General features: G+C 49.2%; 1 protein-coding gene across 2 annotated transcripts in view; it reads right to left on the reverse strand.

Moving 5' to 3' along the window:
* FGD1 (FYVE, RhoGEF and PH domain containing 1) overlaps window positions 1-12,931 on the reverse strand; it is a 39,888-nt gene extending 26,957 nt beyond the window's left edge. For both annotated transcript variants that reach the window (XM_029929969.1, XM_029929968.1), the window contains exon 1: window positions 12,555-12,931. In XM_029929969.1, the coding sequence (XP_029785829.1) occupies window positions 12,555-12,861 (307 nt within the window). In that variant the 5' untranslated portion in view covers window positions 12,862-12,931. The remainder of the gene's footprint in view (window positions 1-12,554) is intronic.
* Between the last annotated feature and the right edge of the window lie 6 nt (window positions 12,932-12,937).

A 12,937-nucleotide genomic window follows, 5' to 3' on the forward strand; every position in this document is an offset into this window, starting at 1 on the left:
GACAATGCACAGCCCTCAAGGACCTAGTGAGAGCCACAGAGTTGTTCACACATCCATATGCAATGTGCTTAGTGCATTGTGCTCACACACAACCATTGCTGCCATTCTGATATCTCTTGTCACCGACCAAAAGCACACCCTGGGCACCCCAGGAGTGTTGGGCACTGTCCCAGCTCTGCTGTGGGGGTGTGCAGTCCCAACAGGCCTTCAGCAGGCCAAAAGGTAATCTTAATCTTAACCCTCAGGGAGCTCCCAATCTCAAAGACAAGAAACTCTCATTCAGGAAAAGCTAAGGTAGGGCTCAGGAAGTGCGAGGGGGTCAGCATGTTGGGGCTGGGGAAGCTCAGGGGATGGAGAAGCCAGGCACAGGGCAACCAGATAAAGTACACAATGCCCAGTTAAATTTGAATTTTAGATGAACAATGAATAATTTCTTCATATAAGCATGTCTTATGCATACTTACACTAAAACTTTATTATGCTATGCTAAAAAAGCATTTGTTATAGATCTGAAATTCAAATCTACCTGTACTTTATTTGAGCAAATTTTAGCACCCGTAGTCAAGGAGGGCTTAGAGTGAATGAGGCAGAGCAAGGCCTCTGAGGTGGCACCTGGCAACCAGGGCACCCTAGTCTCTTGTTCATTTAAGCCTTAGGCAAGCTGTGAGCTCTACCCAATTTCCCTATAATAGGCACCAGAATGCTCATGACAGTGACATTATTTCTGGGATATCCTTGAATCTGGTCTTATTTATTGAAAAACAAGGTCAATCATTTAAAACCTGTGGTATGTGAATATTCCAAAGAAGAGTGGCGTGACCATGCTCACTGACTGGCCTGTGGTGTTAAGGTGTTGTGGCACCTTCATTAGGAAGAGCTGGTTCAGGAGTCACACTGACCCTGGTTAAATCCCAACATCCCCACTTACTGGTTGCGTGACCCTGGGCAAGCCTCTCTATCTATCTGAACCTCAGTTTACTTACCTGGATAATTGGATAGTAATCATAGCCCCCTGGTTTGGGGGGAATCCGTGAAACAAAGAGGGAAAGGACCTACTGCCCCTACCCACACAGCAATGTGAGTTAAACTTGAAAGTGAACAGAACTGCACATCCGCAAAGACACAAAACTATGCACACTAATAAATAAACCCACAGGTCACAGGCTGCAATGCAATACAGAGCTCTTGATACACCAAGAAACATGAGCAAATCCAGCCAGAAATGGACACAGAATCCAGCCCCACTCTCTTCAACAGCTCCTCAGATCAGGGCAAAGAAAAGACAATAGTACCCCATCCCCCAATTCAAACTCAATTCAAATTCAATTGAAAATACAAATCATACAAAACTGTAAAACAAATGTTAAGAAGTACAATAGTTTTGAATTTTTCCATGACAACTTATTGTCATCAAAATAACAAAATCATTACAAAAATTGTTTCTGGTTGCTGCATGCCCCTGTTTGGTAAGTGCCCTGAGCACATGCTTTGGTGTTCCTGGCAGAACAGGTCTACCCTCTAGCTGTTTGAAGATAAGGTTTCTTCCATTTGCCCATTTCCACTGGAATGACCCTCTTCTCCCTCACCTCTTGCTGGTAATTTCCGCTGCCAGCATGTCCCCTCCCTGGCCAGCAACACCCACCTCTCCCAACCTCCTAGCTGTAGCCTTGGCTCAATCTCAAGTCAGCAAATAGGGCCTCAGACTGGACCTCAGCCATTAACTCCATGGTGGCCTGGGTAGTTGCTTCACAGCTCTGGACCCCAGTTTCCCCATCTGCAAAATGGGGGAGAATATGTGTGTGTTCCTCATTTTGAGGACCTCGTGAGATGCTAGAGTGGGCAGAAGCTGGCCCCAGGACTCAGGCCTCCTGGCCCTCACTGCATGCCTCTCCCTACGGCCCCCAGATCTCAGCCTCTACAGGCTAAGAGATAGGGTAGGCCCCAGGGACGGTTGGAATTCCTGGTGGTAGGGTGGAGTGGAGTGGAGTAGGGTGGGGTGGGGTGGGGTGGGGTGGAGTGGAGAAAGGGACCAGAGAGAGTGGAAGAAGAAAGAACAGCAGCAAATAAGAAAGTGCCTTTTGGAACGCCAGCTCATTGGTGGGGAAGAGGGGTCCCTCACTTTGAGAAAAAAGTAGGAGATAAAGGCATAGGTGCCCCACTTCCTCCAACCTTGACCTTGAATATGAGGTCCATCCCAGCTGCCCTACACCTCTGTGGCCAGACTAACCCAGGTCTTGCTTCGTCTGACAGATGATCTCTGTGAACATTCAAACACAATGCTCCATCAAGTGTGAGAAGGGCAGGGGGAGCTATCTACAAGAACCCTTTGGGTAGCTCTGAAGGTTCCTTTCCTGAAGTGGACTGGTCTTCTGACTGTAAAGACTCTGCAGAAAAAAACAGGGGCACCTTCTGAAGAGCAAAGACACTTTTGGAAATTGTGAGCCATTCTGGCAAGTAAGGAGTTTTCCTTCCTGCAAAATAGAGAAACTTTCTATAAAAAGGAGGTTTCTTTGATACAAAGAATGCCCCTTCTGTAAAGGGAAGCAACTTCTCCATAGTGGAGGAGATTTCTTCAAAATGGAGGGACATTCTATAAAGTGAGGAGAGTTCTATAAAGACCCTTTTGTAAAATGGATGACCTGTCTGTAAATGAAGGACTCTGCCAAACAGAAGACTCTTCTGTAAAATGGAGGAAGTCTTATAAAGTGAGGCCCCTTCTGTAAAGGGAAGGATGTTTCTATAAAGTGTGGACCCTCACGGAAAGTGAATACCTTTCTGTAAAATGGAATGGTATAAGACATTAGGGAATGGTAAGGAGTGGAGTAAACTGGAGAGCACATACATCCCCTGAAGTAGGGACTGTAGCTCCTCCCTTCTATCTAATTGTCACTTTGCAGTAACAGGGCTCTGTGTTTTCAGATCTTCCAATATTTCAAGAGAATGAGAAATCTAAACTTTTATGGGAAACCCCCTAGTTCTGAAAACAGTGAGTAGGCCAAGCAAAATTTGTGAGTGAAACTCAACTTGTGGGCCACCACTTTCTGATATCTGAAGTAAATGGTCCTTAAGGCCCCTTCCACCTCTGCCATTTACCTCCTACCCTATCTGACATGTTCTGGCTCTTGGGTGGCAGCCTTGGAGATCCCTTCTTTCACCCTCTGCTAGGGCCCAATCTCTTCTGGGCCTGACCAGGCTCAGGGAGCTGGCTCATGCAATACTTGTCGGCAGTTCCCTGAACTGGAATCTGCCTTTTGTTCTGCCTGGTCCAGTTCACACTTTGCCCTCTGCAAGGTGCCTGGAGAAGAGAGCAGGGGATTGCAAGAACTTTCAGAACTCTCTGGAACTCAAGGTGTTTACTTTTTAGTGGAGGATATAAAATATGGGGATTCAAATGTTTGTTAAGCACCTACTCTGGGCTAGGCATTGTGTTGATGCTTTCCTGTAAGGCATCCTTCTAAAAACCCTGTGTACTATTAGCTCCATTTTATAGGCACAAAAACTGAGATGCAGAGAAGCAAAAGTACTTGTCTGATGATACACAGTTAGAACTGGGACTGGATCCCAAGCATGTCTGTGTCCAGAGTCACAGAGCACATCCTTAGCCATTGTTTGCTAAGTTGGGAAAGAAATTGCATTTGGAGGGGGTAGTGGGAGTGGCTTTCTAAAGGAGGTGGTTTTCAAGTTCAACCATCCAGAATAGGGTGTATGTTTTTGGTTTTAGGTGGACTGCACACAGTCCTCCAGGCAAGGGAAGCAAAGTGAGCAGTGGTGTGAATACTAGGGGTAGGGAGGTCAAGAGTATGTTTGAGGGCACGATGAACAGTCCTGGGTTTGTAAAAACATTGCAGAACAGGAGGAAGTGTCAGGAAAGGCCAAAAGACAGGCAGACACCACTCCCCTCCACTGCCAGACACATACCAACCACAACCACCACCAAGATATAGACTCATAGGGGGCATACAGAGACAGACACTGGAACAGAAACACACACACACACACACACACACACATACACACACATGAGATCTACAAACAGAAACGCACATGCAGAAACATATAGAAACTCCCAGGGGCTCAGACAGAACCAAGGTGACATACAAGCAGGCAAATAGAAACCTACAAGACATACAGACCCAAAGACACACATAGGCACACATAGATATATACAGACACACTCGAACATACACACAGACATACAGAAATAATAACATTAAGCTATACACAAAACAGACCTTGGGGATAAAGATAGCCAGGCAGGCAAGCACATGTGCATGCGTGCATGGTGTGTGCACATGCGCGTGCGCACACGCGCGCGCACACACACACACACACACACACTACACACAACACACACCTGCATGGGCGCACAGGCAGCCCATCCCTCTTGAAGTTGCTGGATTGTTGTAGGGCCTGGCCTTCTCCTCCCAGTGTCTCTAGACCTGAGGCCAAAGAAGGATGGGGGTGGTTGCTCCACCCCCAGGAGGGGCTGGGGAATTCAGAGGACGGGAAGGGAAGGGAGTGGAGTTGCAGCTGGGAGCACTGGGGGCAGTAATTACCGAGCACTAGGGCTGCCACGCTGGCTGGGATTTCCCTTCCTGTAAGGACAGAGCAACTAGGGGATGGCCTCTCTGACCCCTACTGTGTGTGACTCCAGGGACCCAACATCCACCCATTTCCCTTCCCCTCTCACCAGAAGCCTGGTCGAATTTGAGAGTAACACAGAAAGATTATGAGAGAAAAAGGCAGAGAGAGAGAGAGAGAGAGAGAGAGAGAGAGAGAGAGAGAGAATGAGAGGGAGGGAGGGGGACAGAGAGAGAGAAAAAGAGAGACTGGGACAAAGACAAGGAAGGACAAGACAGGAAAACTACAGAGAGCTGGACAGCTAGAGAGGGAAACTGTAAAACCAGAGAAAGTCAGAAGGTAGACAGAGACAGTGACGGATGCAGGCTCAGAGAAGCAAGGGGACAGAAACAAAAAGGGTGGGCCAGGCCTATTTGTTGAACATGGCTATAATGTGTCACGCTGAGAGGTGGGGGTTTTCTTTACCTGTGGCGTTTAATTCTTATGACAACACTCAGAGGCAGGCATGATAACCCCATTTTACAGATGAGAAAATTGAGGCACAGAGAGGTGAAATGACTCCCCCAAGGTCACATGAAGCTAGGAAGTGTCAGAGCTGGGTCTGGGGGGTTCTTACCAGTGTCTGACCATACCAGGGATTCAGGACTCAAACAGGGGTTCCTGAAGGAATTCTCCAGAGAACAGAACAGTCAGTGAGGCCTGGAGACTGGAGCCCCAAGGAGATGCACAGGAAGAGAGACCCAGACCTTCCCTGCCCCATTTCCTGCTGCCCCTGGGGCTGTGTCGACACCTGGAATACATTAGTCAGGGAGGCCTGGACGTGGGAAACTGGGGGGTGAGCAGGGAAGGTGAAAGTGAAGGCAAAGGTAGGGGTGTGGGCAGCTGCTGCATGCCTAGCAGGTCCAAAGGGAAGGGCTTCTTTGTCAGCTGCAGCTCCCTGGGGCCAGCCCTGCCCGTCCTGCCTTTCCCGCCGCCTTGCTGTGACTTAACCCCTTCTGTGCAAGGGCTTCAGGAAAGCACCACAGAGGGCTAACAGCTGCCAGCACCAGGAAGAGCCTTCCATTCCTTCTGGGCCTCAGCCACGCACCCATGCCCCTCAGCCTCCCACCCTTAACGCCAGGGCCCAGGTGGATGTAGCTGATGCCTGCTGGGTACTGCCAACTCAATGCCCAATCTCCTATCTTCAGGCTCCTCTGACTCAGTGTATCCCAAGCCACACCAGGCCCTAGTGGCTCCTCCTCCTGCCTTCCCAATACCAACAGTGGCACATCCATCCACAAGGTTCCCTAAGCCAGAGGCTGGGCTTTCTCCTTGTCTCCTTCCTCTCCCTTAACTCACACATCTAGCCAGACTCTAAGCCTTAGCAGATTCAACTTTCTTAGCTTTAGAGTCCATAAGCTTTTTCACACTCTCCAGCTTCCTAACTGGTTTCCCTTCCTCCCTTTCCACAAGGCATTCTCCACACCACAACCAGTTTATGAAAACACAGTCTGCTTCAATTCCTGTAGCCCTGTGAAGGGCTCCCCTTGCCTCCTGGATGAACTCCAACCTCCAGAGCTTGGGGACAAGTAAGGCCCAGCTCAAGAACACTTCCCTACCCCCACCCTCCAGCCACAATGGCCTCTTGTCTGTTCCTCGAAAGTGCTCTCTTCCGCCTGGGGTGTTGGCACATGTGGTCCCATTGCCTGAATGGCTTTTCTGCTTTGCCTTACCTCTGGACTCCTATTTATCCTTGGAGTCTCAACTCAAGTGCCCTCTTTTCCCTGCTTACCCCCCTCCTTATATGTTTCTGCAGCATCTGTACTTGGAATTACTTGTTATGTAGATCTTCCCTGCTAGAAAGAAGCTCTATGAGCACAAGGATTGTGCCTGTCTTGTTGTACACCAAGCAAGCATCTTGCACAGGGCCAAGGACATAGTAGGTCCTCGATAGACATATGTTGAATAAAGAAATGCCCTTCTTCCTCCCCTTATACTTTACCTTATCTCACAAGTATTTATTACCAAGTATTTATTGATACCATATTATTTGCCATACAAATGTGATGATCAAGTCCCAGTGTTATAAATGGGGAAACTAAGGCCTTGGAGGAGAAAGGAAGCCTGGGGCACAGTGAACTAATGGTAGAGCCAGGAGTGCTGAGACTCCTTCAGCTACTGCCCTGCATCCTTGTCTCCAGCTCTGTGTATGTTTTGAGGCACCTTTTGGAGACATGATACCTTCCAAGTCCAAGGAACTGGGTATTAGAGCCCAGAGAGGCTGGACTCACTGCTCCAAGGATGTCTGCTTTCTCCAGAGGAGGGAACATAACTCCGCAGCGCTGTCCAATGGCAGATGGTGCTTCCTGCCCTCATTCCAGACAGGTCCTAGCCCCACCCAGCCAGGATCTGGCCAGCTCCACATCTGCCTAAGGCATTTAGCTAACCGGCCCCCAGAAAGCCATGGTTGGAGTCTGTCTGGGACACAGATGCCACTCACCCTCGAAGAAGCAGCTAGCTCCAGCCAGGCCCTCCCACAGGAGCAGAGGCACCTGAAAAGGCCAAGGAAGGGGGTGCCAACCATCTGCAACCTGGAAACTACATTTCCTTCAGTCCTGTGGGGGAAGTCCTTTTCCCAGCTATCCAGAGTCTTTATATTTTGTTGAGTTTGTTTGGAAGGCCCCAGATGACTGAACCAAATCTTTTCCCAGACATTCCCCTGGAATCCTACACTGCTGCTCTTCAAAAATCCCCAGCAGAGCCCACCACCCCCTCCTGTCATGAGCCCCCTCTTCTTTCCATGAGTGACCTCCTGTTATGGCCTCACAGGAGGCCCTCAAAATGGAGAACATTGGGAGAGCCATAAGAATTTACTTTACCAATGTTTGATTTGCTTTTCAAGAGTATTCCCTCAGTTCTTTGCCATGGCCGCTACCCTGGGTATATGTGAAATGGGTCTCAGCTTTATGAAAATGTGCTTTAAAAACTGCTCCCCCTCCCCAAGGCATTTCTAAGGCAATGTTTGGACAAGTAATGAATGGTCCACCTGGATGTAGATCATAGATAGTGGATCACTATCTAAGTATTCAGGGATGGGACTGGGCCCAGAACCATGCACACTTTTCTCCATGAGCTGCTTTGTGATCTATGGTGTGCACTGCTGGGGAAGATATCTCACCCAGACCTCTCTCTTCTGAGCTTTCCAACTCTCTATCCAAATGCCTGCTGGCCACTTCCACCTGGATGTCCCCCAAAGCCTTTCAAACTCAGTATCTTCCCTCAAACCTACTCCTTCTCTTGCATGTAAATGGCCCCATCACCACCCATTGGGCCACTGTAGCTGGTTTCAGACAACAATGCACAAACTCATCCTGGACTTTCCTTCTTCCTTGGCCTCTGCATCCAAGCCACCACCAAGGCCTGTCCATGTTAGCACCTAAATCTCTCTCAGATCTTATTGTCCTTACCTGCCACCACTCTAACCCAAGCTAAGATCACCTGTCACTGGGATGACTGCAATGCCCACCTGCCTATCTCTCTGCTCCCATTCTCATGCCCCTATCATCCACTCTCCACAGGTACATATGGGGAGCTCTCAAACATCCACATCTGAGCACATCATTCCCCTGCTTAATAAACCCTTCAATGGTTCTCCCTTGCCCTAGGATAAAGTCCCTTTACCAGATGTATCCTTACTCTTCTCAATACCAGTCACAGTTTCCAGGATGCCCCATGTGTCACTGCCCTTGCTCCTACTGAAATTCTTACCTGAACTGCCCTTCATGTTCCTCTTAGCTCTAAAACCTTGCTGTCACTCCCTAAAGCACTTCCATTGGGCCAGGCCCCATGATGAGTGCTGCTGATGCTGGTTTCCTCTGCCTACAATCCCCAAACTGTAACTGCTTTCCAGCTTGAAGTGCCAAATGGCAGCTATTCATGAAAGCCAAGCATAGATGGCAAACTGAAGCAGCCAGTGTTTGTGTGTATGAGAGTGAGGGGCTGACTCACTCCCTTTAGCTTAGATCCCATGCCTTCCTTTGGAGTTGGAAGAGAGGGAGGTAGGTCCACATACGGTCTTGAGGAGAAGGCCTTAGAGGGGAGGCCAATGCATTCTCCTGGCCCTAATCAGGCAGACTCCCTGTAGGACCTTGAGTAAACTGCCTCTCTGAGCCCTACTACCTCAACTAAAAATCAGTTCCCACTCTAGGCTGTGCATCAGAATCACCTGGGGAGTTTTAAAAATAGATTCCTGGATTACAACCCCAAGATTCTGGAACTCTGAGGTGGAGTCTGGGAATCACAGTTATTTTTTCAAAGTCAACAAGGGATTCTGATGTTTACCCAGTTTGGGAAACCCAGAACCAGATCGTGTCTGGGGCCCTTTCCAGCTCCAATTCTAACTCTTGGAGTGTCTGATGATGCCCTAGGCTCCAAATTAGAAGGAGCCAGCTTTCTTTCTGCCCCTCAATTCGCTTAGTTCTTTACTTCATGTGAAAAGACTCTTAAGATTGGGCGCAACTGTTGTGACAGAGACATAGGCCCTAAGCTACTCCCCACATAGCATCTGGAAGGATATTCTAGGCTTTGAACCTAGACTAGGGTAGGGTTTCACCAAATCTCTGAGCAAACCTACAGCTGGGAACTCTCTCAAAGCCTTCTCTAGTATCTCACTGAGCTATCTTAGTAACCCAATTAGGCCTTAGGTTTTTATCAACCTGGAAAATGGGTATAAAAACGATCACTCCTTTCCCTACCAGGAATCAGGGTAACTAAAAGAGAAAGCACTTTAAAGCAATTGAAGGTTCTTCACATTGATAAGATATAACTACAGCTGACCCTTGAACAACACAGTATGAACTGCACAGGTTCACTTACATGTGGATTCTTTTTGATAAATATAGTACAGTCCCATAAATGTATTTCTTCTTCCTTATTATTTTCTTAATAACATTTTCTTTCCTCTAACTTACTTTAAGCATACAGTATATAATACATATACAAAATGATGTGGGAATCGACTGTTTATGTTATTGGTAAGGATTCCAGTCAAAAGTAGGCTATTAGTAGTTATGTTTTTGGGGAGTCCAAAGTTCTACACAGAGTTTTGGCTGTGCCAGGAGGGGCATGTGGCTTGGTACCGCTAACCCCCACATTGTTCAAGAGTCAACTGTATTATTTTAAAAAGCACTACCCTCCCGCGATGGTCCACTGGCCCCTAAGGATAGTGATTCAATAAAGGCCTCAGCAGTCTGAGTGAGGAAGTTGGCAGGCACACAGAAATCTTAACATGTGGACTAAAATGTTACAATCCTTTAATTGAGAGGACTCTCTCTCTCTCTCTCTCTCTCTCTCTCTCTCTCTCTCTCTCACACACACACACACACACACACACACACACACACACACACACACACCCTGCAACCACCAACCCTGTGCTCTTTGGGCCAATTATAGGAGAGTCCTGTGGAGAGAGAAGCAAGTCATTTGTGCCTACCCCTGGGCCGGCTGGGCAGTGGGGGAGGCAGGCCTCTCACACCCCATGTTGCTGTGAATCACATGGCCCAGCGCCTGCTTTGCCAGGGCCTGAGTAATTCCTCAGCCTCCTCTTCAGAAGATTTTTCTCTTATATATTTTTAAATTTTATTCTATCCTGCAAGCTTCTCACCAGTATCTCATAGAGTCCTCATGGCATTCTCCAGATGAGGAAATTGAGGCTCAGAGAAAGGAACTCACTCAGCGTCACACAGTTGAGTCAGCTAGGAATGGTTGGATGCGAAGCCAGGTCTTTCCCTGACACTTCTTATCATGGAGAATATTTTTTAAAAAGCACCCACAAAGGCAGGGACTTCATTGGGAAAAAGGATCCTGGAAACTTTTGTGCCTTTTTGGGGATGAGGGGAATAGTTCAGGATGGGTATTGTGATTGGTAATTTGTAAGGATTGGTGGAGTGGGAAGGCAACTCAGAACCACCACTATGTATCAATTAGAGGCTAGAGACCAAGGGTCTAGACACTGCCCAGTTACTGACTGCCAGACCAAGAGCATCTAGAGGGCAGAAATTCAGTTGTCCTATAGTTCCTGAGGGCTTATTATGCACTCCTTTCATATCTGTTCAGGTATTTGTTCAACAAGGATTTATTAAGTACCTACTGTGTGTGAGGCACTGTGCTAGTCACTGGGGGATACAAGAGTGAACAAAACAGATACAATCCCCTTGCTCTCACAGAGCTCACACTCTAGTGGAGGAAGATAGTCAATAAACAAGTAGACACAATAAGATAATTTCAGACTCTACTCAGTGCAAAAATGGAAGCACATGGGCAACTGTGATGGAGATTTACAAATGCCCTCCCTCCCCCAAAGTGGTCAGGGAAGGTCTTGCAGAAGAGGTGACATCTGAGCTGAGACCTGAAAGATGAGGAACAAGCCAGGTGGAGAGCAGGGGGAAGAGCTGCCAGACAGAGGGAAAAGAAGATGCAAAGACCCTGAGGTGGGAGTTCTTCCAGCATGTTTGGGGATATGAAAAGAAGCGCTACAGTAAACTGGGTGAGTAGCCTGCTCTATACAGCTGTCAAGGGGTATTTGGAAAGCCAGCAAGAGCAACATGCAGGGCAGGGCGTTAAAGGTCTCTAGTCAGTTGGATATCTCCAGCCCACAAAGAGGGAGCCCCTGGAAACTCCTAGAGGTTCTACGACTAGCCCAAGGTCACAACACAATAAGGGGCACATCTTGCCAGTGCTTTGTGCTTCATTACTGCTAACTGTGCCGAGCCATAGTCCCAGAGACCTATGGAGCCTGGGATGTGAGCCCTGGGGTTCCCAGAGGCTCAGCAGCTCTGTCAGTGTTACCCAGTAGAAAGCAGGCCAGAAATAACACTGCTCTTTCTCTGTAGTTCCTGGGCTCTTGTTGACATGGGGGATGTCCCCAGATGGGGGAGACCCTGCTGGACTCCTCAGACACTCAGGTCTGTGCAGTTCAGAGGCCTCTCCAGGCAACAGCCTATGGCCCCAGCCTCACCTAGAGCTGCTCCACTTCTGCAAATCCAAGTTCAAGCATCCTGATTTCTCTTCACAACATCCTTGCAGCCCTGCAGCTCTACAGTTCTGCTACATCTGGCTTCTGCCCCCACCCCTTCTGCTGTCTCCCTACCTATCAACTCCTCCAGCCCTCCCCTCCAGCTTTACCCCCAGAGGCCCACTTCTTCCATCTATCTCTCTCATTAGCACCTTCTACTCCCTCCTTCCCTTGTCCTCCCAGTACACACACCTTGGCAAAACCCCAACCTTGGATCAATCCACCATCCCTCTTTTTTTTTTTTCCACTCATACTCCAGAGCTGCTGAACAGTACAGGAGAAAATCACATAAGCAGAAGGCTTGGCATTAATTTCATGGTCTCCAACCTCAGTTTTGGGAAGGAGAAAGACCACAGACTTTGGACTCAAATATATTTGGTTTTGAATCCTGGCTCCATACTAGCTGTGGGACCTTGGGAAAGTTACTCAACTTCTCTGGGCTTCAGTTTCCTACCCTACAAAATGATACCACCTTCACAGGAGGCTCCTGAAGATGAAATGAGAACCTATGTAAAGCACCCAGCCCAGTGCCTGGCACAATGTAGGCGCTTGGCAAATGGGAGACTCCTTCTCTCCTATTCCCCCAAACAAACCCTGTTCCCCCAACCAAATTCCCCTTACAGTCTTGCAATCCTGCCCGTTTTTCTCGGGAGTGTTCCCTCTCCCATTAGTCTCAGCGGATAGAAGATAAGGGTGTGGGAAGGATTGAGGGGGCAAGGGGACAGAGAAAGAAGACCGTGGGCAGAGGTTGAAAGGACTGGACGCAAGAGGAGCGAAGGAAGGGGGTGGGGGTTGATAAGACTGAAGGGCTAGGGTGAGCGGGCCGGCCCCGAGGTGGGGCTTAGAGGGCCCGAGAACAAGAACCCGCTCCCAGTACCAGGCCCGTGGCCCGGGCTCCCATGCTCTCTCGATCACTCACCAGACCGGGGCTGTGAACCCTCCAGGTGGTAGGAGAAGCGTAGGGCCCTGTGGTGCTGTGGACTGGGGCCACAGGGTAAGACCCGGGGGCCTGGCGCAGAGCCCAGGCTGGCGTCCGACGGTCCGGCAAACTGGGGATCCAGGGGGCCGCCGAGCGCCGAGCCTGAGCTCCTAAGCACGGGCAGTCCGGACTCGAAGGCTCCAGGATCCGTGTCGGCACTGACCGGTGGAGCGGCGCCGGGGGGGTTCGTGGTTGGGTGTTCGGGCTCCGAAGGCCCGGCACCCCCTGAGGCTCGGTGGCCATGCATGGCCCGGGCCTGGGCGCGGGGCCCGGGCTCCCCGCTTGGCTCCAGCTCCTGGGGCGGAGGCGCGGGCGGAGGAGGC

The sequence above is a fragment of the Suricata suricatta genome, chromosome X, assembly GCF_006229205.1.
Source record: "Suricata suricatta isolate VVHF042 chromosome X, meerkat_22Aug2017_6uvM2_HiC, whole genome shotgun sequence".
NCBI classification, from domain to species: Eukaryota; Metazoa; Chordata; class Mammalia; order Carnivora; family Herpestidae; genus Suricata; species Suricata suricatta.